This window comes from Diabrotica undecimpunctata, chromosome 1 (genome assembly GCF_040954645.1).
Source record: "Diabrotica undecimpunctata isolate CICGRU chromosome 1, icDiaUnde3, whole genome shotgun sequence".
NCBI lineage: Eukaryota > Metazoa > Arthropoda > Insecta > Coleoptera > Chrysomelidae > Diabrotica > Diabrotica undecimpunctata.
The window spans coordinates 66,528,013-66,555,608 of NC_092803.1; the positions used below are offsets into that span (position 1 = coordinate 66,528,013).

At 32.0% G+C, this 27,596-nt stretch overlaps 1 protein-coding gene across 1 annotated transcript in view; it reads right to left on the reverse strand.

Moving 5' to 3' along the window:
* LOC140450319 (venom protease-like) overlaps positions 1-27,596 on the reverse strand; it is a 52,299-nt gene that overhangs the window by 13,793 nt on the left and 10,910 nt on the right. Inside the window, exon 4 of the mRNA XM_072543895.1 lies at positions 3,171-3,376. Coding sequence (XP_072399996.1) covers positions 3,171-3,376 — 206 coding nt within the window. The remainder of the gene's footprint in view (positions 1-3,170; positions 3,377-27,596) is intronic.

Genomic DNA, 27,596 nt, shown 5'->3' on the forward strand with positions numbered 1-27,596 from the left:
CTGTTGCTTAATATCTTTGTTTTCTCGAGATTCATTTTTAATCCTATCGATTCGATTTGTGATTTAAATCTTGTAGCATTGATTTTACTTCATGGATATCTGTGCTTATTAGTACTATGTCGTCTGCGAAACGTAAATGGTTAAGATATATTCCATCTATTTTTAATCCCTTTTCGGCCCAATTTAGTTTTTGAAGACAGTTTCTAATGCCAAAGTAAATAACTTGGGTGAAATGGTGTCGCCTTGTCTCACACATTTGCCAAGGTCTATTTTCATAGTTTCCAGATCATCATCTATTTTTACGTGAAAAGTAGCATCATCGTATATATTCTTAAGGAGGGCAGCATATCTTGAATCTATTCTGGCGTCGTCCAATGCTGTTAAGAAAGCCCATTTCTTGATACTGTCGAATGATTTGTGATAATCGACAAATGCCAGATGTAGTGGTATGTTGTACTCTATTGTTTTTTCAATAACTGTCAGGATTGTTTGCAAGTGATTGATAGTGCTAAAACCCTTACGAAAACCTGCTTGCTCCACTCTGGTTGGTATGCATCTAGCTTAGCTGTCAATCTACTTGTTATTATTTGGGTTAGTAGTTTGTAAAGGTGTGACAATAAGCTTATTGGTCGGTAGTTTTAGCATCTCTGAAGTAATTTTATCTTCTGCTGGTGTTTTTTTATTTGTTTTAGGGCGGCTCTAATTTCTGATGTTATTATTTCAGGAAGATCCTCCACATCCCCCTGGGGGAGCACACATTTATATGTTTTGTTGGTATACCGGGGTTTGGAATAGTATAAGTATACAGCTTCTCATACAATTTTCGGATTTCTCTAACGATCTCTTCCTTATGCGAGCACAATGTTCCACGGTCGTCTTTTATCTTTATGATTTTATTCCTGCCAGTGGATTTACATGTTTATGTTCTTATTGTTCTCTATGTTTTCAAGAATTGGGTTTGTTCTATAAGCTCTAAAGTCTTTTCGAATATTTTTCTTATCGCTTCTGTTGAGCGTTTTATAGTCCGGGTTATCTCTGTTCGTTCTTCTTCTTTTCTCTATCTGTTCTAGAGTCTCGGGTTTTAGTTTATCTTCTTTTTGTTTTCTTATTCTGCAATAAAGTTTCTTAGTGACTGTTTGTATGTCTTTAGTTATTTTCTTAGCTAGTTCATCTATATTCTTGTGCTCCTGTGCTCCAAGGTATTTGCTACTAGTTTCCGTGCTAATTCCTCTTGGTATTTCTATTTATTACTGGCTAGGATGTCTGGTAAGGATGTCCCGTCGGTAAAGGGTTTGTTGTTAATAGTTTTCGTCTTTCTCTCTTTACGTTAATACGTATATCGGCACGAATTAGTATACGGTCACTGCCGGTGTTAAATTTGTTCAGCACCTCGATGTTTTTACATATTGGTCTATCACTGGAAAGGATAAAATCTATTTCATTCTTAACCTGGCCGTCAGGGCTACGCCATGTCCACTTTCTTTGTGTTTGTTTTTTATAGAACCTGTTCAGGCAAAACATTTTTTCGGTGCTTACGTAATTTGCTAATGTCTCTCCTCCGGTGTTTCTGTTGCCTAGACCGAAATTTCCTATGTAGTCTGAGTCGCCTGGTATTCGCCGCCCTATTTTTGCATTAAAATCTCCGGTGATGATAACATAGTGTGTTTTTTCTAGGTCTTTAGCTCGCGTTATATCTTCGTAGAGTTGTTCTATTGACATCGATTCACTACTCTCGATCAATTCGTTTCTAGTCATCATATATTTACCCTAAGCAGGTTTAAATTAAAAACAGCATGAAAAATAAATAACAAAATATAGATAATATTGGGAAGTAAAAAATTAAAGGAATATATGTTAATAATCGAATCGAATCGCAACGATTGTCAAAATTTAAAAGTCATAAATGTCAATCAATTAATAAAAATATCGAATCATTTGCCTACATTTTAAGACTTTCTCGTTTTAAAATAATTTCATATAAATATATAAATATAATTATAATTTTTAAACATCTTATTTAGTTTATACAATAGTTAAATTTACTATCAAATGATATTTAATTCTATTTTATTATTAATTTATTATTTCGTCCGGATTTTGACAGGTCTATAAGAAGTAAACAATGTATGCTTTGTTAATACGTTACCAGGTGGCGTTATAAACATAATAATTTATTAAATTATTTTAATATAATATAACTTGTTTAAAATATAAATAATATCTAAATAAATAATAAAATTATTTTATTGAATTTTAAAAATATTATGTAAATTTTATAAATACAGAAAACATAGTATAAAGTTAGTCTACTGTATCGCTTACTGTAACATTTTTTTTTATTTTGGGTATTAAAAGAAATAAAAGTAAAACTCTAAAATTCTCTAAGTATTGTTCTCACATAAAAAGTTTTAAATTATTAATGCCTAATTATAATAAATCGACGCTAAATGTACTTACATTAATTAGTAATTAGTAGTAATATTTAACAGGTACTTTATACTATTCTTCTATTAACTTATTTAAAAAAGAACATCGCCTATTATATTTTCAAAGATATGTAAACAATTTTAATTATTTGCAAGATCAATTTACAGATTTAATAATATCTAATAAACGTAATATTGATTAATATTAAATTTATAAAAAAAATTAAATTAATGGAAGATTTGAACACCGATTGTCCGAAAGCAGAAACAATACAAAAACAATACATCAAACATATAACTTATATTTAAGTTGCTACCTTACTTATGTTTAGTAGGGGAATGTCGCGTAGTCAATAAACCCCACCCATTAGAAAAAATTAGAAAAAATGCAAGGACTGGGGGAACGGGTTTAGATTGCAGTGGGCAATCTAGGTATTATATGTCTATGGAAGGAAGAGCAGTGAGACTTTCTTTCGTACACCGAAACAGATCGAGAGATGAGCTAAGCACATATGGAACAGTTAATTTGGAAGTACAGAATTTGGCATAAAACAGGCAATTTATCTAAAATAATAATGGAACTATAGAAGGCAAAGAAGAAACATTAAAGTAAAAAAGATATTTATTTTTCTTAGGGCTAAATATAAACTGTATATGGTTATAAGATTTGGTGTTTTTCATACGACCTAGAAAAAAAAATCAAATGAAATAATGAGACCCTAGTGTATATAAAACTCTTCTTACCTCTAAGTTTTGGCAAACAAATTGGTTTAATAAACTGTGTTATTGGAACTTTGTCGTTCAGCCTCAGAAGAGCAATATCGTTATCGAAATTAAGGAAACTGAAGGCACCTGCAATGGCTCGAAGCACAAATCTTGATTCTGGTCGTTTGTTGTCGTTACATCTGTCGTGTTCTCCAAAAGTGACTTTGATCATGAACCACATAAACCTTAAATATACATTATTAAAAATAACCAAACATATTCTAATTGTTTAAAATTTATAAAATAATTATATGTGTCACATTTATAAGAATTTATTATATTAAACATCTTCAAGGAACTAAAAAACTAGGCCAAGATGTTTAGTAAACTGTAGACTAGATAGTTCCTAAGAGCAAAAGGAGCAATGTATTGTTAGATACTGGTTTCTTGGTTAGTAGATAGCTTAGTGTTAGTTATAGTAAAATATATTACTAGTAAAAATATATACATGTATGATCGGAGGAGAAGCTTATTAAGACTCAGTGTTCTAAGCAGAGTACTTAATCTCGCTGATTCCTAAATCGTACTTCTGATCTTTAGAATCTTAAGGTTTTCTTTTACATCATCAATCCATCTTTTACGCGGCCTTCCCCTCCTCCTTCTGCTCTCTGAGATTAAGAATGCCAATCTTTTCATGTATTCATTATCTCCTAGCAATGTGTTCATCCCATCTTAACTTCTGCACGTTAATAGATTTCACAATATCTGGATCAGTATTATAGCTGGTATAATTTATAGTTATATCTTCGACACCATAGTCCATATCTTCTGGTCATGTCTATTTTGTTGTATTTACTAGCGATCTAAGATATGTGAATTCTTTGGCTTGCTCAAAGGTATAGTTGTTAATTTGAATTCTCTGTTGAACATTTTAAGGGTTTTTAGCAACCAACATATATTTAGTTTTTGCTCGTTTACAATAAGTCCTAGTTCACTTACACGTTCGTAAACTTTGCAAAACATTGCACTATGTCTCTCATACATCTGCCTACTTTAACGGTATCATCATCAATTTGTGTCAATCTATTAAAGCTAGTTTCGTTCAATCTAACATCTATCTGCTTAATTTTTCCAAGGCAATATTAAAGAGAAGGTACTTAGGCGCGTTTTCCTGTGTTGGACGATTGTTTATATTAAAGAACATAGAGTTTTCTTCTTTAATTCTAACGCACAAGCTTAGGTTTTGCATTGTTAGCTTTGTCAATTTAACCAACGTAGCCAATTCACCGAATGATTGCTGGTATAAGCAATCACTTACTTACTGACCAAAGGCTGCGAACGGATGAGTTAGTAAGTAGAAAGACACTCTTTTGTCCAAGGGTTGGGAAACAGGCCCTAAAGGCGGATGAACCGAAAAATAGGTCAACAGCGTAAGGATGCAGAAGACAAGTGGGAACCACTGCATTACAGACTCATACAGTCCCCTTTATTTAAGTCATGAATGGCAAATAACAAAAGTCCACACAAACTTACTGATTATGGATCACGGAATCCAAGATCCAGTAGAGGAGGAATATATGTAGACCATAGGGCCTCCCAGGTCGTAAACCAGAAAAATCCCTACGCGTTTAAGACATTAAAAATAGCAACTCGGAATATTAAAAGTCTGTATGCAAGTTGTAAATTAGCGAACGTATTCCTTTAAATGGAAAACCTCCAAATTGATGTTCTAGGTATAGTGGCCGGGTTCAGGCAAACAAATTACAAATAACGAAACCATTCAGGTAACGACGAGGTTAATCATCGCTGCGACGTTGCCATCTTAGTTGTAATAAAAGTCAGCTACTCTGTAAGTCAGTTTTACTTCTTGTTCTGATAGGATCCTATCATTACAGCTTCAGTCTAAGAAAAGGTATAGTAAATTTTATTCAAATTTATGCTCCAACGGCAGATAAAGATGCAGTCAACCTATTTTACCATGATTTGAAACAAGTCTTAAACGAAACATCACACTACAATAGTAATGGGTGACTTCAATGCCAAACTTGGCCAGGGAAGAGTGGATGGATATGTGGGTGAATATGTATGACAGATGGAAGAATTTTTAATAGCCAATACACTTTTTAAACTACCACAAAGAAGATTAAAAACATGGAAATCTAAAGATACAATAAATTGAATAATCCAAAATCAAATTGACTTTGTCCTCATTAGAAAAAGATTTAGTAATTCTATACTTTCTGCCAAAACACAGTAGTCACATTACGAACCAAATTGAAGCCGATTAAAAAACCCACACAAAGTAGAATTGATATTAAGAGATTAAGGGAACCACAAACAAAGGGACACACTGTAAAAACTCTTACTAAAAATTTACATAATGCCCAAAAAGTGGACAGAAGTAGCTATAAGGTTGATCGGAAATGAAAAAATATAAATAAAATAGCAAATGAAAACTTAAGCCAGTGTCCAAAGTAAATATAAAGACTAAATGACTAAAGGGATACTACTGTTAATGAGTGAAAGAAAATCAATCAAAACAAAAAATCCAATTAAATATAAATTAATTGATTAATCAATTCATTAAAAAGAAAATAAAAGACGTTAAAGAGATATTATTACATGAGCAGTGAGCAGTGTTAATAACTGAAAAAAATTGAGAAACAATAAGACTTTTTCAACATGCATAAAATAATTAGAAACTAACAGGAATGAGCAAAACACTTCAAACTAGGCAACTAGATATGAAAGTGATGCACTTATAACAGATATCAACCAAAAAATGCAGAGATGGACACAATATATAAAACAACTTTTTAAAGACAAAGAGAGAACCGAAGCACCAAAAGAATTTAAAGATGATACAGGGCCTGACATTATATGAGAAGAAATTGAATATGCAATGAAACAAGATAAAAGTGGTAAATCTCCCGGGCTTGAGAATTGTGGATACTAAATCTATTGACCTTTTTTGGATCTATTTTATACCATATACAATATATACAGATTGAACGAATTTAAAACGGAACATACAATTTAATATATGTCTGTTTGAACTGCATTTGAAATAGTGGACCAATATAAAACTTGAACAAAAATAAATCCATACCCGGTGATAGACATTGTATAAAATATCGTTCAACTATCTGTCTCCTTTAAAGGAAAGAGGAGCTTGCCTAATAGTCGGAGAGATAGAGCCGAAATTTTGAACTGATCAGTAATATGACATTTCTCTATTGGAATATATTCATTGTAACTGGGTTAAGACTTTGTCTTACAGGCGGACGCCCCTCGTGGTACAGGGGGTGGCTATACAGGGATGAAGTTGTAATTTTTTTCGGAAAAATTAACGATCGATAATATGGCTGAAAATTTGCCCAGAGTAAGATCTTGGTATAACTAGACGAAATCCCAAAGGGCGGACGCGAGAGTGGATACATAAGGGGTGGCGGACAGGGATGAAATTGCAATTTTTTGGGGAAAAATTAACGATAAGTAATATGTCCGCCATTTTCCTGGCTCATTATTTAGCCCCTAAAAACTCTAAATCCAAAAGAGCGGACAGCTGGGTTGGTACAGAGAGCCATAAAACGGGGTCAAATGTACCACTTGCCTGCGCATTTTAGGTCTCGGTAACAATTTTCAAACTGATTTTATCATGATATTTTTATACCGATTGATTTGAAAATTTGTATGCTCACTTCTGTTACTATTCTGAAAAGCGTCAAGTAGAGTTTTCCTCAAAATTTTCCAAAAAAATTTCCGTAAATGAAAATTTTCGTAATTTTTTGAGGTAAAATCTAATTTATAGAATCCTTTCGATTTTCTGTCAGTTATAACCATGAATTTTTCCAAAAATTTTCAAACGATTTTTCCGATAAGAAAAAAAAATTTAGAAAAACTTTAAAAATTTCGTCATTTTTTTCACTCTCACTGATGTCATCACATTCATCATCTTCGTCACTTTCACTTTCAATAATATCACATTCATTATCTGCTTCATTTTCAATCACTACTTCTCGAATTGATTCTGGGATCTGAGGTCCACTAAACCATTTGAATTTATATGTTTCATCTTCAAACTCCCAACCATGTTCTTCAACAATCAATTCTGTTGGTACTTTTTTATGAGCATTTGTCCAAATATTTGAAATATAATGGGCTCGCAGTAGATGTTGGTGTAATTCATCTTGACATGGTGGTAAGCTTGAAGCATCGAAATTTTTTAGTTTTTTTTTTTTAAGGCTCGTTCATATCATGCAACTTATACTGCCGGTTAAATAGTGAAAATCTGACATCGTTTACTTTTCTTTTTGGAATTGTTCTCGTCAGTCCTGTTCCATATAAGTGACATATGAAAGTTTCTAAGGTTTCAAAAACTTCATTACAATCGAAGTCAGTTTCACCAAGTTGGATAAAAGCATCTTGATACTTATTACATTTAGCGCATGCGTCTAGAATTACTGATCTAAATGGAACGCGCATCATTATTATTTTAATATTTTAAAATAATAATGATGCAAAATTATTGTCCAAACAGAATTTGTAAAATTATAATTAACTAATGAAAAAAAAAATTCAATAAATTTGAAAATTAAAAAAAATATTGAAAATATCTAAGTACAAAGTAAATTTCAAAACTTAAAAAATTGATAATTCCACTATTAAATTGATTTTTATTAATAATTATTTGTAAAATGTTAAAGGAATTCTACAAATTGAATTTTACCTATTGATAAATAGAAATAATATATTTTGTATTTGATTATTAATGTAATAATAAATCAAATTTTTCTTATATCTGAACAACCATTATTTATGCAATATAAATTTAAAAACCTTTTTATTGTAATAAAAAATAAGTAAAATTACTATTTGTTATACCAAAAATATTTAATAGTTAACATTATAAAATTACTTTAATTTAATAAAATATCAAATATCAAACATTTATTCAATTAAAAATTAATTCGTAAAATATTTATATTTAAGAAAAAAATGTGATTTGTAAAGTAAATATGACTTTAGTTTGAAAAAAAAAACATCATAATATCATTTTAAAACTACAAAATATTCTATAAAAGATTCAGACGACGACGTAGAGTTTTATCAAATGTTTTAGAAAAGTTTTTCTAATTTTTTTTTCTTATCGTAAAAATCGTTTGAAATTTTTTGGAAAAAAATCATGGTATAACTTACAGAAAATCGAAAGGATTCTATAAATTAGATTTTACCTCAATAAATTACGAACATTTTCATTTACGGAAATTTTTTTGGAAAATTTTGAGGAAAACTCTACTTGACGCTTCTAAGAATAGTAACAGAAGTGAGCATACAAATTTTCAAATCAATCGGTATAAAAATATCATAATAAAATCAGTTTGAAAATTGTTACCGAGACCTAAAATGCGCAGGCAAGTGGTACATTTGACCCCGTTTTATGGCTCTCTGTACCAACCCAGCTGTCCGCCCTTTTGGATTTAGAGTTTTTAGGGGCTAAATAATGAGCCATGAAAATGGCGGACATATTACTTATCGTTAATTTTTCCCCAAAAAATTGCAATTTCACCCCTGTCCGCCACCCCTTATGTATCCACTCTCGCGTCCGCCCTTTGGGATTTCGTCTGGTTATACCAAGATCTTACTCTGGGCAAATTTTCAGCCATATTATCGATCGTTAATTTTTCTGAAAAAAATTACAACTTCATCCCTGTATAGCCACCCCCTGTACCACGAGGGGCGTCCGCCTGTAAGGCAAAGTCTTAACCCAGTTACAATGAATATATTCCAATAGAGAAATGTCATATTACTGATCAGTTTAAAATTTCGGCTTTATCTCTTGGACTATAAGGAAGCGATAAGTGGTTTGACAGCATAATAACTGCTTGCGTAGTCTAGTTTTCACAGTGATTCTAGGCAACCTATTTGGGTGGAGTTTTGACTTGTTCTTGAATGAATTCAGAATCCAACAGCCCGCTGAAGTATTGGATTTTTATAATATAATTATTTGACAACCTTTTGTTGGCCAACCACCTAGAGCGGAGTTGAGCCGAAATACATTGATTTCGTATGTTCCGTTTTAAATTCGTTCAATCTGTATACAACAGGTATAATCCCTAAAGAATGGCTCCAATCGACATTTATACTGTTTCCCGAAAAACCAATGCGAAAGAGGCCCATAAACATTGCACCATAGCCTTTATGAGTCATGTCTTGAAATCGTTTTTAAAAGTACACAACAGAATACATAAAAAATAATGAATGAATGCATAAGTAATACACAAATAGGATTCAGAAAAGGAATACACAAATAGGATTCATAAACACGGAATGCACTGTTTGCAGTGAGTGTTCTGTTGCTAGATATGAATCAGGAAGTTTATGCCCATTTCATTGATTTTAAAAAGGAATTTGACAGAGTGCAGCATATTCGCCTTAAAGAAATTATGTTAAATAAAAACATAGACAGTAAAGACATTAGAATTATATGAAACCTCTATTGGAATCAAACAGCGAAAGTGAAAGTTGAAAATCAACTGATTGAGGATATTTAGATTTGCCGTGGGGTTGTAAGGGTGTATTTTAATATCATTGTTGTTTAATTTATACAGTGAAGCCATCTCAAAATTAGCGTTGGCCGAAGTTAATGAAGGCCTAATAATAAACGGTGAGCCACTTAATAAAGATATGCTGATGCTATCGTGCTTCTGACGGGAACACTAGAAGAACTGCAACACCATGCTCGCTTCGCTTATATACATTACAACGATTATTTATTAAAAATAAATTTAAAGAAAACACGAGTTCATTGTATTTACTAAAGCACAAAACATCAAAGTTAAGCTGGTATTAAATAATACAAAAATGGAACAAATGTCTTCGTACAAATACCTTGGAGCATGGATCACAGAAGCTACTAATTAAACAAAAGAAATAAGATGCCACATTTAAATTCAACGGTCAAATTTTAACAGAATGAGAAGACTTTTCTGTAATTGCAATATCAATATAACGCACCGGATAAGATTGCTTCGATGTTATATTTTTTCACCCATTGGTTTGAAGTTGAGGCCTGAACACTGAAACAATCCAAGATTAAAAACCTGGAAGCATTCGAAATGTGATGTTACCGACGTATTCTGAAGATGTCATGGATGAATCGCAAAATAAACGCACAAGTTCTCGAACAACCAGTAAAGCAAAGCGAAGTTTTAAATCCCGTAAAAATCAGGAAGTTGGAATAGTTGTGGCACATCATAAGAGGTAAAAAGTATGAAATATTAAGGTATATAATTCAGGGCAAAATCAAAGGCAGAAGAAGAGTGGGAAGACGTGAAATCTCGTGGCTAAGCAATCTTCGTAAATGCTTTGGATACAGTTCAAATGAACTATTCAGGCGTGTAACCAACCAAATTATAATTGCCCGAATGATTTCCAATCTCTCGTATAGAAGTGGAACTTAAAGAAGAATAACCAACGTAGAGATAATTTCAAAGTATGTCATTGCATTATATAGTGCAGTTCTTTTAACACTGTCATATGATACTTTAAAGTCAACGAAGAGACAACGTGTATATATATTATATTCTAGTGACTTTTCTACAATTTATCTATGTACGTGTATTTGGTAAATAGTTGACTTTGTAATGTTCAATTATGTCCTTTGAAAAGAGTTTAAGTCTCTCAAAAAGTACGTTACCGAATATTTTGTATGCAGATAAAACTGGTTGGTTGATATCTTCCGCTAATGGCTAAAGTCCTTGTTTCGAGTAGGGATTTGTATGTTCCCTTAAAGTGAAATCCTCTACTACCTTGTAACATCTACCTCGTGTCACACAACATTTTTAAAATTTAACACGGTCAATATGTAATCTAAGGGTTATTAGACCTTTCTATGTATCCAGTTTCAATTAGGGGAGACTGATACACAATGACACATTTTTTAGAAAATGCACTCTAACATCGGAATGCAATCTTTGAAAAAATCTCCATTTAGAGTTCTGTTATCTGTATACATTTGTCTATAAAATTTGATAGTTATTATGACTAAAGTAAAAATAGTAACTTAGAACTTTTCAGAAATATGCAATACTGAATTTGTTTGTGTACCACCGGTGGTATAGTTTGAAACATAAACTAGTACACAATGAAACGTGTTAAAAACAATGATTAAATATAAAAAATATTTATTATTTCTTCAAGTTACCGTACAATAAAATTGTTAAACTCCAAACCAAATTCACAATTTCCAAAATTTTGGCTACATAATGGACGTTTTTCTCAACTAACTAACACAAAAGAGTCTTTTAAAATGTCAATATTTATAATCCTTTTGTTCCTAGATCATAGGAGAACTTAATTCATCATCTGCCCTCTAAACTTCCGGAATCCGTTTTTAAATCACTTTCACCTGGCTTGGTCTTTTTTCTGGGAGGGTCGTTTTTACAGCCTTTTGTGCTTAAAGCTTCACAAATATTTCGTTTTCTTTTTTGACTGCTGCCATTGTGAGGCTTGTCTTACCTTCTGTTTTATAAGAAAAGTCTTTCATTTCTGGTGTACTAGTTAAAATGACACTTGAACTTCCTTGATTTCCGTGTACGACTTGAGTTTTTTCTGGGTGCGGCCTTAGGAAAACCCCGTATGTCAAATGGGACAATAAAAGGAGTTTTTGATGTCGAAGGTATTTTGGGAGTTGAGTTCGGTTCAGATTCTTCGGTTGTATTAAATGAAGTAGAAGCTATATTAACTGAGTATGAAGATACAGCTGCATTTTTTCGTAATTGGTAGAATTTCTTAGTACAACCACAGCTTTTTGTCAGTCACAGTTTTCAAAATCATCACTTTGTCTGTCAGTACCGACGATAATAGAAAATCAGTTTCACTAAAAATAAAATTGTTTATTAAAAGGGTAGATACCTGTAGATTTAAAGGCGTTCATAATATTTTCAGGTATTATTGATTTTGAGTGGGCAATACTAGCACATTCTGCTATTTGGTACAGTGACATAGGAACAAAGGAGTGGTTAAGAAGCCATGAATCAATCGCACTATTGTGCTATTATAGCTTTTGAAGGAAAAACCTGATTTGTCCAAAGCCGTATCTTATTGCTTGTATGTGGGGGTAAGGCTAAGATTATTATGCCATTAGCTTTTGCTTTTTCTGCTATTTCCAGAGATATATGGGATTCGTGATTGTCATATATTAATAAACACGGGTTTTCTTTTCTAGTACCAGTATGCTTAATAAAGTCATCTAATACTTGCATGAATAGTTCGGCGGTCATCCATCCACTTGGATTAATTAGTCCTAATGTTCCTGACGGAGCACCATTTAGCAAAATCGTATTAAACTTTTTATGAGAAAAATAGTGACCAAGGAAAAAATGTTGCATTTACTCGAATAATTGCACAAGTAGTAGCGAGTAATCCTCTTCGGCATTTGTGCACTGGTTCAGCTGTTTAACATCTCTTTGTGCCAAAACTTTATGTGGTCGTTGGACAGTCGTAGTAGCAGTTTCGTCCAAATTGTAGACGCAAATATATTTAACAATTGATGGATATTTTATGTAACTTTGTTTCAAATTTAAGAAAAATCGGTCAACATTTGGTTTCATAAATGAAGTAAACCTTGACAGTGAACATCCTTCTGGTCTTCTGTGGCTTAATGATAAATTTCTTTTTATAAATGCCCTTTACAAATTTTTGCTTGTACATTTGTTGGCCTTTTAAGATTCTGGTATAGTTATATTGTTTTTAGCAGCTATTTCATATGTCAATTCTCTGACTTTTAGAGTATTCAACCCAAAAGTCATTTTGCTACAGTTCTTGATATAATCACACAACGACGTCTCATGCTCTGTGTTAAATACTAATTTAACAACATAATTTGACTCCATTTTTGCATTAGGATCATTTTTTTCTTTTAAAACATATCGCCTTAATGTCAAAATGTATGCCAAACACATCTGCCGCAACGCGAAGTGCAGTTCCATTTTTTTAACCTCTGTGACTGCTACAGCCATTTGTTCAATTGTAAATTTGGCTCTTAATCTTTCTTTCTTCCTTCTTACCATAGTACACCTTCAATAGAATGCCATTGCCATTGATTCAGTATAGTACACAATAAAACATGTGTCATTGTGTACCACCACTATATATTTTATTGTGTACTATCATAAGTTTCAGTTGAATGTAAACTTAAAACCCGGCAATATTGGCAACGATATTAATAGGTTAAAAGACATTCATTACAAGTATTATAACGAAAACATATAAACGCAAACTAAAACTATTTATTTATAGGCAACATACCTTTTATAAACGCTCCAGTTTTTAAGTCTCAGGCATAAAGAACAATAAAATACGTCGTATAATGTCTACTACTCCGTGTATCAAAACAAACTACTGTCGGTGGACGCAATGCATTATGAAGTATCCGTTGCAGCGCTAGTGGTAATGTGCCGGCAAATTTGATTTAGTTAATAACAGTGTTTTATTGTGTACTATGTGCCAATGTGTACCACTCTCCCCTACTATTAAGATGTTTTCACTGATAATGATCTGATAAGGCCGAAAACGTTTTGAAATTTTTAATCCTTTTGGATAATTTTTTATAATAAATATAATAAATAAACCACAATTATAATCTAAATATATTACACTTTATGTATTTTGTATAAACTAAACTAATTGTTTTCTTTGTTTCCTGTTATTTGCAAAAATTTACTACCTACGTTCTCTCTGTTCTTAATTAATTAAAAATTCAATTCGTTCTGCACGATTAATTAGTAGAGGATTCCTTTCAACAAGTCATGCAGAAAAGCGAAACTGATCATAAATTACCAAAATGGAAAAAACCCATAAAACCGCAAAACCAGATTTCTATCTTACTTTCTTTGTACTAGAATTTTTTGTCACCGCTCTCAGATTCAGTTAGATCTCTTATTTTGCGAAGTTTAGCTAAATGTCCTTAAAAATGTAAATCTTCTTTCAAACTATTGCACTTCATAGTAAAGATCTTAAAAATAACTATTTCTAAAGGCCGTATGACACTATGCATTTTCTTCATATCGTATCATTTCTTTATATCGTTTTTGATATAGAAAGTTATTTATGTTTTCTTGTATCGTTTCTTGCACGTACATTTGTGCACTGTATGACACTATGCAAGTTCTTTTACCGGAAATTGTATGTGATTCGGCACATGATTGGTCGAAATTTTGACACATATAAAAATAGAACTGCAGTACCTGAGGACCCCAAGCCAGATGCTACTGATTATTTTTTAAAATACTATGGTTAAAAAATTAAAGAAATAAAATGTTCCAATATTAAAACTAAATTGGAAACCACAATTTTTGAAGATATTCAACAGGCTGTAATGGAAGACAGAAATAATAAATAATTTGGTTGTAACAATTTATTTGTTTTTTTTACAAATTATGTGTTTGAATGGCATGCTCTTGAAATTCTACTCTCTTATTTGGAGATATAAAATAATCTTTAAACTCATCACGAATTTTTAAAGCGGTTATGTATTGTTTTTAGTAATACATCTCCTCCTACTTTCAGTAGTTCCGATGCTATTTGATCCAATCCCTGTGATTTATTGTTTTTCAATTTGGCTACTGCTTTTCTAATCTTGGTTATTGTTGGTGGGCACTTTTCTCTGATGTCTGCTTGGTCTAATTGTATATCAAAGTTCTCCTCCAGCCGCCATTATGACAGAAATTTTACGTTTTTGCGCACAAATTGGCGCATTTCTTGTACAAGAAACTGCAGCGGATACAAATTCTTGTATCGTTTGAGTATCGTGTCATTGTTTGAGTCTGGATTTTTCTTTAAATTCGTTATTGTTTTTTTGTTGTTCGTTATTGGTTTTTGTCATGGAAATATAGTGTAAAGTGCTAATAGCAGTTGAGAGTTAGTTAGAGAGAGATTTTAGATTTGAAAGAGATATCTTTCGGCGTGTAGTCTTCAAAAGCCGGCAATTTTTTTAAGTTGACAGGTGAATTTAGGCCCAAGATGCTATATGGTAGTTTTGTTGAGTTAATCACCGATTGGTTGTGTTGTGACCTATGTGAAAGATTTGTAAGACGGCGTTTCCAACCACTTGAGAGGTCTACATGGTTTTAAGAAGGCATTGAGTGGCCGAGTTTTAAAGATTGCAGTTTGTTCTCATCCAGGATAACCCGAAGCCCGAATCAGTGTCCAACTTCCCAAGAATTGTCCATTTTGTCTTCCATGGTCACCCCAGACCAATTACAGTTTGTGTGGGACACAGTTGCTTGTTGTTTACAGTGTTTTTAATCCAATTCCAATCTCAAAAACTTTCTTAAAGGAAATATGCCCGCCAGAGATACCAGATATTTTTTTATTAAAATCATTCAAAGAAAAAATAAACAATTTTTCATTATTAATAAGATTTGCTGTCATGACAAACTAAAAAATTATAAATAAATTGTTCTTCTAAACATATTGTTCTTTTTTTAAGTAAAGTTAATTTTTATATTTAACTTATATTTCAAAAAGGTTTAATATTTCATTTCGACATATGAGAGTCAGTATTATCCTTTTCTGACATTTGGTACATAACCATAATTTTGAAATTGAATTCTGTTTTGTTTAAAGGTTAACCTCAATTAAGCTCCATTGAAAACTTTAGTTAATTTTTATTTCTAATAATTATTTAAATAGTTATAAAATTGTTACAACTGTCACCCAACCTGTAAGGTTTGTTGATAAATTTTGTTAATATTATTTGTAAGAACTGTTGATGTGAAGTAATAATAAATATGTAATGTTTATCTCTAAACCAGGAGTTGTAGAATTATTTCCTATAAAAAGTTTTTCACCTTTAATATTTTTTAGGAATGAAGAGCATTTCTTTCTATCCAGCAAAAGGATTCTTTTAAACGGCGTCCATTTCAAATAGTTAAGGAACCTTCTTGTGTGTGTTGCCCAGGAAATCTCTGTAAGTATTTTTTTTATTTCTTTCTTTGTAGTTGACCCATCCAGTCCCTTCCTTATTCATTTACTTACGATCCAGCTCTCCAACCAAAACAAGAGTGGCCGTTCGCAAACGTTTCAGTTTGTTTGCTTACCCTATCTCCAGCCTAGTAATTGCTCAGTCCCCACTTTCAATCCCCTACAAGTGATACCCAATGTGGTAGGCAAATTATATCGTTACAAATTACCACCAAGAAGACTTAATACATGAAGTGCACCAGGAGACAACGAAAATAATCTGATAAGAAACCAAATCGATTAGATTCTTGTTAACAAAAGATTTAGAAATGGTATTAAGAGAATGAAAACATATCCGAGAGCTGATGCAAACTTCGACCACAATCTATTTCTTGCCAACGTTAACATTAAACTGAGAAAAAAAAAAACAGAAAAAAAAGTAAACCCGACACTAGATCAAAGCTTGAAGATGAAAAATGTCAACAACAAATAAATAAAGCAATTGCACCAGCATTCACAAAAGCTTCAACAAAAGATATTAACAGTGCCTGGAATTAAATGAAGGCGGCAGTACGTATCGCTGGTGAAACGTTTGGGTAAAACAAACCAAATGCAAAAAAAAAGAGTGGATGACACCAGATATTATAAAGCTCATAGAACAAAACCGAAAATACAAAAATATTCATAAAGAAAAATAAAAGCAAATAACGAAACTAGTAGAAACCCAGATCAAGGAAACTGAAGAACTCAGGGTGGATGAAAATTGCAAAGAAATAGAAGCATTTACTATAAAACATGGTACACATAACTTACATAAGGAACTAAAAGAAATTACGGGTAATACACTAAAGAGTTAGGAAGAGTAAGAATACCACAAGTTATAAAAAACTTCAATGGAGATCTTCAATTTTCAGAAGAAGGAAAACAACAAACTTGGGAGAAATACATCAACGACTTACTTATAAATAGGAAAAATTAAACATATTCAACTAATGAAAATATACAAATTCTAATATCAGAGGTGACACAGGCAATTAAAAACTCAAAAATTGGTAAAACACCAGGTACTGATGAAATTCCAGTAGAAAAATTAAATATCCTAAATGACGAAAATATTGAGTATCTGACTAAATTATTTTATAAAATATACTACAACGGTCAAATTCCTGATAATTAAGATAAATAATTCCTGATAAGGTAGAAACTTGGACTCTGAAAGCTCAATCCGTAAAAAAATTGGAGACATTCGAAATGTGGCTATATAAGCGTATTCTTAAAATTCCTTGGACTGCAAAATCTTAAACGAAAAAGTGTTAAGACGAGTTGGACGTGGAAGGAAGAACACAATTAGTATACGAAAAATATCGTATCTGGGCCACATACTTCGAAACGATAAATACTCTCTTCTACACGTCATCATGCAAGGAATAGTTAGAGGGAAGAAAAGGCCTGGGAAGAAAGAAGAAATTATGGCTAAGGAATATCAGAGATTGAACTAAGTGTTGAACAGATATTTCATGTTGCAAAAGATAGGAAAGCGTTTAAAGAAGTGATCGCGCACCTTCGTTAGAAGACGGCACAATATGAAGAAGAATACCTTTTAAGGCCGCTTGGAAAATGGATTCAGAATATAAATTACACAGAAGTGCAATATTATACACCCCTGTCTGACTCCTTTGAGAATTTGACTATCCAATGTTGTCATATTTCCGACTTTTATGTGAGTGTGAAAGTTCTTGACAATCCTTATGTCGTTACCATCTAAACCAATTTAATTGAGCAGATTTATATATTAAGTTTTTCATGTTCAAGTTATCGAATACCTTCTTAAAATATATAACACATGTGAAGACATTCCCTTGCTGATGAAGATTTTTTTGATCTTTGCATTACGAATAAAGCATCTCTGTTGCCCATACTATTGTTTAAACCATTTAATGGTATATTATGGTTATATTAATGATTTTTAATTTATTTCTAATTTCACTTTCCCATTTTTGTTTTCATCATAATTTGAATATCAAGACTCATATTAAGACCTCAATTACAACTAGCCAGGAACTTCTTCTCGTATATATTTACAGTATGTGTGCATGTATCCTGTTTAAACAGTTATAATTTTGTATCTATTCAATTTATAGTTTCCTTTGTTGATGGTAACACCTTACATCACTGTGTATACTTGCGTATTAAACGTTTTCAATACCGCTGTCTGAGAGCAACTTTTTGTATCATGTATATCCTCTGTAAAAGCTGTAATTACTGAAATTATTATCGGACGTGTTTCACTTGTACTTTTGCGTAATTGCATAGAAAAAAACAGTTGCGAATAGAGGTGGTCATTAACTGATTCGTTATTGTAATTCAAATGTTATGATACAATCACAGACATGATTTCTAAAGTTCATTCAGCGAGCAAATAACAAATAGACAAGCGATATTTATCCTGTCGAACCCTCGTGTACTGTAGTATGTGTAATGTGTGTATTGTAGTAGTAATGAAGTTTTTGAATAGTTCTGTCATCCAATTAAAGTTGTTATTAAGGACTGTAAAATGGTTTGCTTTTCCAATAAAAGTCATTTTAAAGTAAAGAAGTGTAATATTACAAATCATCATCATCATTGGTGCTACAGCCCTATAAAAGAGCCTCGACCTTCCCAAGTCTATTACGCCAGTCAGTTTTATCCATTGCCAACTGTTGCCAGTTTGCTGCGCCTATTTGTCTACCATCCTCATCTACACCATCTCTCCATCTGAGTTTTGGTCTACCCCTTTTTCTACTTCCCACATGTTGTGACATAGGGATTCTTCTAGGAGGGTTGTTCTGCTGTGATCTTGCCAGATGTCCTGCCCATCTTAGTCTTCCTATTTTTATAAAGGATACTACGTCTTTACCACCAAATATATGTTTATATCTGTGATATATCTCGTAGTTGTACCTCCTTCTCCAAACACCATTTTCACAGATGCCACCAAATATTCTTCTCAGGATCCTTCGTTCAAATATAAGCAGGAGATTTTCATCTGCCTTGGAAATGGTCCATGCCTCTGACCCATATATCAACACTGGTTGTATAAGGGTTTTGTATATGGTTATTTTTGATTTTTGGCTTAAGTTTCTGCTTCTCATATGTCTACCCAGTCCAAAATAGCATTTGTTTGCTAGGATTATTCTTCGCTTGATTTCTTCCGTCATGACGTTCTCCTTGGTGATCAGGGAGCCTAAGTATGTGAATTTGTCCACCACTTCAAAGGTAGAATTATCAACCGTGAGTTGGTGGCCGATGTTTCTGGCTCTATTGTTGGGTGTTGATGCCATTATATTAGTTTTATTTTCATTTACTTGCAGGCCCATATTTTTTGAGGCGTGTGACAAGGTGGTATACATTTCTTCTAGCTTGCGTGTTGTGCGGGCAACTAGATCAACATCATCTGCATATGCCAAAATTTGGGATGATTTATTAAAAATGTTTCCTCTGCTGTCTATTTGGGCATCCCTGACCGCCTTTTCCAAAGCTATGTTGAAAAGGATACACGCCAGCGCATCTCCCTGTCGCAGCCCAACATGCGTTTCAAATGCCTGTGATTGTTCGCCCTGTATTTGGACCTTGCAAACAACTTTACGCATTGTAGCCTTAACCAATCTTATCAGTTTATCGGGGATATGGAATTCATCCATGGCTTCATACAATTTATTTCTTAGGACACTATCATAGGCCGATTTAAAATCTACGAAAAGATGGTATGTGTCGATATTAAATTCATTGGTTTTTTCCAGTATTTGCCTTAGCACAAAAATCTGGTCTGTTGTTGATCGACCAGGCCTAAAACCACTTTGATATTCGCCAAGAAGTTCCTCTGAATATTCACTCAGGCGACCATATAAAATACTCGAAAATATTTTGTATGCTGTATTAAGGAGGGTTATTCCCCTATAGTTTCTACATTCTAATTCATCACTGTAATATTACAAATACAGTTTTATTTTTTTTAGATTTTTACTCTTACTCTTGTTATTTAATAAACACATCAAAAATGTCGAAGAAACAAAAAGTTTTTTTCTCATAAATACATCAATTTTAATTGGATTTTAAAAAGTGACATAGCGATATTAGGCCTTAATAGTCGGCAATAAATTCAGCCTAATTTTGGTGAACTATGATTTTTTCATGGTGAAATAATTAAAAAAAAAGTTAAGAAGTGCACCAATTTAATGTAAATTTCTATGTAACATGAAAGTCAATATAAAACATACAAATCTAACACAAAGTGTGTTTAATAATCTGTTTCCTTCAGCAGCATTTTGACAGCTCTTTGACCTGCTCTCTGAAGCATATCCCATACATGCTCGATGGGATTAAGATTTGGCGATTGTCCTGGCCATGGTAAAAATGTAATATTCCTATTATGAAACGCATCTCTTACTGCTGCTGCAGTATGTCGCTTTGCATTATCTTGCATTTAACAAAAATCAGAACCCCAAAGATTAGCAGCAGTGGCAAATGGAAGGACAAAAAGTTTTATGATACGATCAATATGTTGAAATTGATTCAAAGTGCCTTCTACAAAAACGGGAACAGTTTGATGATGAAAAATTATTTCAGCTCACATCATAACTTGTAGACCACTATATGGACAAACAACCTGTACATGCCTGAATCTCTCTTTTCGGTCAGATCTTCTCCAAACTCTCATTCTTCTTTAATCAGGGTAGAGCTAAAACCTAACTTCATCTGTGAATAATAATGAACTCAATTCTTGTAAAACCTCAATGGACGTCTGGCGTGCAGGTCAGTTTTAAGTAATCTATCCTCAAAGTTTGGTCACATACAGTAATTTTGTTGATGTTTTCAAGGACCCATAGAGTTCATGTGCAGTAATATTCACATTTCGACGAGCTAGTCCTACCACATACCGATCCTGTCGAGGAAGTTTTACAGTGACGACCCTTCTTTCTTTCAACGAAATTAGCAAATTGTTCATGTCGAAGCCCGCGAAAATCGCGAAATCGCGCACAGAGATACGTCAAAATGTCGTACAACGTGAAATATTGTGAAATACCAGATATTCACAGCACTTATCATTTGAAAAAATTAATCGGATGAATTTGAGGCGCTCTCACTTTTGGCTTCATAAAACAGTCCAATTAGCAAATTAATTTAAATGGCGTATCTTGATTTGTAGTGAACAGGTTTTTAAATCGAATGGTATGTATTAACAAAAAAGTTTTTATTGAAAAAAGTGGAATAATAATGATGTTCCTTAGACATTTTTGATGTGTGTAGTTAGTGTTAGTATATTGTACCTATGCATATATATATATATATATATATATATATATATATATATATATACAGATTGAACGAATTTAAAACGGAACATACGAAATCAATGTATTTCGGCTCAACTCCGCTCTAGGTAGTTGGCCAACAAAAGGTTGTCAAATAATTATATTATAAAAATCCAATACTTCAGCGGGCTGCTGGATTCGGAACTCATTCAAGAACAAGTCAAAACTCCACCCAAATAGGTTGCCTAGAATCACTGAAAAAACTAGAATAAACAAGCAGTTATTATGCTGTCAAACCACTTATCGCTTCCTTATAGTCCAAGAGATAGAGCCGAAATTTTGAACTGATCAGTAATATGACATTTCTCTATTGGAATATATTCATTGTAACTGGGTTAAGACTTTGCCTTACAGGCGGACGCCCCTCGTGGTACAGGGGGTGGCTATACAGGGATAAAGTTGTCATTTTTTTCGGAAAAATTAACGATCGATAATATGGCTAAAAATTTGCCCAGAGTAAGATCTTGGTATAACTAGACGAAATCCCAAAGGGCGGACGCGAGAGTAGATACATAAGGTGTGGCGGACAGGGGTGAAATTGCAATTTTTTGGGGAAAAATTAACGATAAGTTATATGTCCGCCATTTTCATGGCTCATTATTTAGCCCCTAAAAACTTTAAATCCAAAAGGGCGGACAGCTGGGTTGGTACAGAGAGCCACAAAACGGGGTCAAATGTACCACTTGCCTGCGCATTTTAGGTCTCGGTAACAATTTTCAAACTGATTTTATTAGGATATTTTTATACTGATTGATTTGAAAATTTGTATGCTCACTTCTGTTACTATTCTGAGAAGCGTCAAGTAGAGTTTTCCTCAAAATTTTCCAAAAAAATTTCCGTAAATGAAAATTTTCGTAATTTTTTGAGGTAAAATCTAATTTGTAGAATCCTTTCGATTTTCTGTAAGTTATACCATGATTTTTTTCCAAAAATTTTCAAACGATTTTTCCGATAAGAAAAAAAAATTTAGAAAAACTTTTCTAAAACATTTGATAAAACTCTACATCATCGTCTGAATCTTTTATAGAATATTTTGTAGTATTAAAATGATATTATGATAATGTTTTTTTTCCAAACTAAAGTCATATTTACTTTACAAATCACATTTTTTTCTTAAATATAAATATTTTACGAATTAATTTTTAATTGAATAAATGTTTGATATTTGATATTTTATTAAATTAAAGTAATTTTATAATGTTAATTATTGAATATTTTTGGTATAACAAATAGTAATTTTACTTATTTGTATTACAATAAAATGTTTTTAAATTTATATTGCATAAATAATGATTGTTCAGATATAAGAAAAATTTGATTTATTATTACATTAATAATCAAATACAAAATATATTATTTCTATTTGTCAATAGATAAAATTCAATTTGTAGAATTCCTTTAACATTTTACAAATAATTATTAATAAAGATCAATTTAATAGTGGAATTATCAATTTTTTAAGTTTTGAAATTTACTTTGTAGATCTTTTCAATATTTTTTTTAACTTTCAAATTGATTGAATTTTTTTTCATTAGTTAATTATAATTTTACAAACTCTGTTTGGACATTAATTTTGCATCATTATTATTTTAAAATATTAAAATAATAATAATGCGCGTTCATTTAGATCAGTAATTCTAGACGCATGCGCTAAATGTAATAAGTATCAAGATGCTTTTATTCAACTTGGTGAAACTGACTTCGATTGTAATGAAGTTTTTGAAACCCTAGAAACTTTCGTATGTCACTTATATGGAACAGGACTGACGAGAACAATTCCAAAAAGAAAAGTAAACGATGTCAGATTTTCACTATTTAACCGGCAGTATAAGTTGCATGATGTGAACGAACCTTAAAAAAAAACTAAAAAATTTCGATGCTTCAAGCTTACCACCATGTCACGATGAATTACACCAACATCTACTGCGAGCTCATTATATTTCAAATATTTGGACAAATGCTCATAAAAAAGTACCAACAGAATTGATTGTTGAAGAACATGGTTGGGAGTTTGAAGATGAAACATATAAATTCAAATGATTTAGTGGACCTCAGATGCCAGAATCAGTTCAAGAAGTAGTGATTGAAAATGAAGCAGATAATGAATGTGATATTATTGAAAGTGAAAGTGACGAAGATGATGAATGTAATGACATCAATGAGAGTGAGAAAAATGACGAAATTTTTAAAGTTTATCTAATTTTTTTTTTCTTATCGGAAAAATCGTTTGAAAATTTTTGGAAAAAAATCATGGTATAACTGACAGAAAATCGAAAGAATTCTACAAATTAGATTTTACCTCAAAAAATTACGAAAATTTTCACATACGGAAATTTTTTTGGAAAATTTTGAGGAAAACTCTACTTGACGCTTTTCAGTATAGTAAAAGAAGTGAGCATACACATTTTCAAATCAATCGGTATAAAAATATCATAATAAAATCAGTTTGAAAATTGTTGCCGAGACCTAAAATGCGCAGGCAAGTGGTACATTTGACCCCGTTTTATGGCTCTCTGTACCAACCCAGCTGTCCGCCCTTTTGGATTTATAGTTTTTAGGGGCTAAATAATGAGCCATGAAAATGGCGGACATATTACTTATCGTTAATTTTTCCCCAAAAAATTGCAACTTCACCCCTGTCCGCCACCCCTTATGTATCCACTCTCGCGTCAGCCCTTTGGGATTTCGTCTAGTTATACCAAGATCTTACTCTGGGCAAATTTTTAGCCATATTATCGATCGTTAATTTTTCCGAAAAAAATTACAACTTCATCCCTGTATAGGGAGAAGTAAGGAGACTGATAGTTGAACGATATTTTATACAATGTCTATCACCGGGTATGGATTTATTTTTGTCCAAGTTTTATATTGGTCCACTATTTCAAATGCAGTTCAAACAGATATATATTAAATTGTATGTTCCGTTTTAAATTGGTTCAATCTGTATATATATATATATATATATATATATATATATATATATATATATATATATATATATATATATATATATAATTTAGATTATATTGATATATTAGATGTTCCCTTATAATATTCCATTTTGCGTGTTTTATAAAAATATTGCTTTTAATTATATGGTCTTCGGTAAATAATTAAGTCTTCGGTATTCGGTAAATAAAAAATAAATTCTCTGCTAATGATACGCTTCTTGGTAAAACTCATAAGGACACCTAACTTAAACAATAATTCACGATATCACGCATATGACTCATTTCATTATTTATTTGCATAGAAATATTGTATAGAATGCTGTAACCGAGCATTTGCAAATATTTGTTAAACCTTGGTTTAAAAAGAAAAGTCGAAAAACATTAATTTCGATGTTATTATCAAAGAAATGATATTAAAATGTTAATAAAGCCAAAATCTGGTATAACGAAACAATGATTTTGGAGGCAATTACTGCGAGAGTCGTAAATAAAACAAATATATGAAAGCGTAGTGTTAATAAAGCTAATAAATAATAAAATTTCCAAAAGTACCGGAACACTGCCTGCATTAAAATGGATACAAAATCAAAAGAAAATTTTCAATTCGGATATTATATTGACAAAAAAATATACACGTAGTTTGTTTTTTATAAATGAGCTGCCCACAAGATAAATTATTGAAACTTATTTGAGAAGATTAAAATTTGTATAACTTTTTACATGCTGCTCAAGAAAATTATTATAAAACTCAGCCAAAGATACTCAAGATACAAGACGAAAAACACAATACGGGACAGATTTTAGGAGATATGTTAGGTTAAAATATAAGAACTGGACTAAAACTACAAAAGAACTAAAATAAAGAAAGAAAGAACTAAACTAAAATAGACTAGAGGAGACATTCATATTCAAACATCTTCTTCTTCTTCTTCTTCTTCTTCTTCTTCTTCTTCTTCCTCTATATAAGCAATTCTGCTTGTTCATTGGCGGATTATTCCCTCTATGGAAAGTGGTCACTACATCTTTTGCGCGGTTGCCCGATACTTCTTCTGCCGATTGGCGACTTATCTCTTGCTATTTCGACGACACGGGTCTCCTCCATTCTGCTTATGCGGTTATTCCATTCTTTTTTCTATTACATTACGTAATAGTAGTAGTACGTTACATTTTCTTCTACTGTCTTCACTTCTCTTTCGATCTCTCAGCATATTTCCTGTAATTCTTCTCAGTACTCTCATCTCAGCAGTTTCCAGTAGCCTTTGCGTTGTGATTGTGTCCAGTGCTGTTTCTGAGGCATATGTCATTATTGGTCTTACACTGGCTTTATAAATTCTTGACTTTATCTCAGTGTTAATGTATCTGTGTTACCATATAGTGTTATTAAGGCATCCTGTCCGTTTGCTTTTTGTACTTGATCTTTCACCTCTTTGTCCAGGTCTCCATAGCTAGACAGTGTAATTCTCAGGTAATATTCAAACATATTACCAACATTGTAAGAAAATGTAATCATTGTATTAGATAACAAATCTTGAAAAGTGCTTAATTTTTTGACTATTTCATGTTGCAATATTCGATTTGGAATTTGACAAATAGGAACTTACTTTTATAACCCTACAACACTGCTTCTAGTAGGTCTACAGACTTCTTAAGTAGGTATATAATTTTTTTTTGTTTTTGTTATAAGCTATATAGTGAAAAAACTCTATAGAACAAAAGTTGCTTAGAATTAGTCAATTCATCCATATCGGGAATTTTGAACGTATATTTTTTCACTTTTGTTTCCCAAATAAAAGCAACTCTGGACTTGTTCTCTCAACAACTCTCCAAAGCGAAGAAGAGGGTAAGAGAAACTCAAATCCAAATTTTCACGCAAAATTACACTCCAAAACGGTCATTTACTGCCGAAATAGAGAAAGGTTCAATAAGCCAACATGAACGGCTCAATGAGAAAAAGTTTACGTTATTGTTGAATCAAGAATATTAAAAGAATATTATCATCAGTCACTAAATAAAGCGTATCTAAATGACACAAACATATAGGTATATTTACATATAACAACATCTTTCAGGTCGAAGTATAGGAAAGTTTTATGAAGCCAAACGATCCTTTTATCAACAATTTACCATTTACAATAATTTGATATTTATTATTTTTTTTAAGAAGTGTTGAATATTGACTTGTACATTACGGTAAAGACTTTTCTGGAGAAAAACTAGGTGTTAAGCAACAAGATAATTGATAATTTGTTTATCAAATATATAAGTTCGAAGCAGAACCGTTTTAAACTTCATTCGTTTTACATATTCTCATCCGTCAACAAACGCACGTGAAAGCCACACAGGGTCGTACTGAGGTATATTATATGATTTTTAAAAGTATTTACTTTTGAAACTATTAGTGTAAGAATTTCTTGAAATTTAATCACTGTGAGCAAAATTCAATGTTCCATTGAAGGAAAATGTGCTAAAATAAAATATTCATTAACTGAGAGATACATAACAAAGTAAACATTTTGAATAAAAAAGCAACACGCTACAATTTAAATTTAAATAAACCGGCAAGTTTGGATCTGTAACATGAGAATCCGTCTGGCTTAAGGCAATAAATTATATTTAATAACCTCTTGACGAATGAGAGGGCGAATATCAAAATGTGCTCATGTTTACAGAGGGGAATTTGCTAAATGAATAAACTTTAGTGTATTTTTAAGAAGATTCTAACAAGTTGTAGTCATAAATGGCGCTGAAAGTAGCTGTTATTGTGTAATTATGTATTTATTAAGTGGCTAAAGATTTCATCACCAAAACCAAACAAAATAGAGAAGAAACATAAACTGGAAGTGTTTATAGATAGGGTTTCTGGAAATAATGTTTTTACGGCATTTTTGGTGAACGATTGAAACGTTATAAATTCTAATTGTAATTACTATATCATGTATTTTCCACTGGATAATGATAAGAACAGATATATTATTAACTCTTTTAATACTGTTGCCGTAAAAGTAAGATTTTCATTTACAGCTTTGATGAGCGAGCGCCGTACTATTACGCAAATTAATCTCCATCGTTAAGGTTCTGTCACCGTACATTTTTAAGTATTTACATCTTTGAAAAGCTATAATCGTAATAGTACGTTCATGTACGTTACGATCCACAAATACACCATACTGATGCCGTACATACACGGCAGCACATCA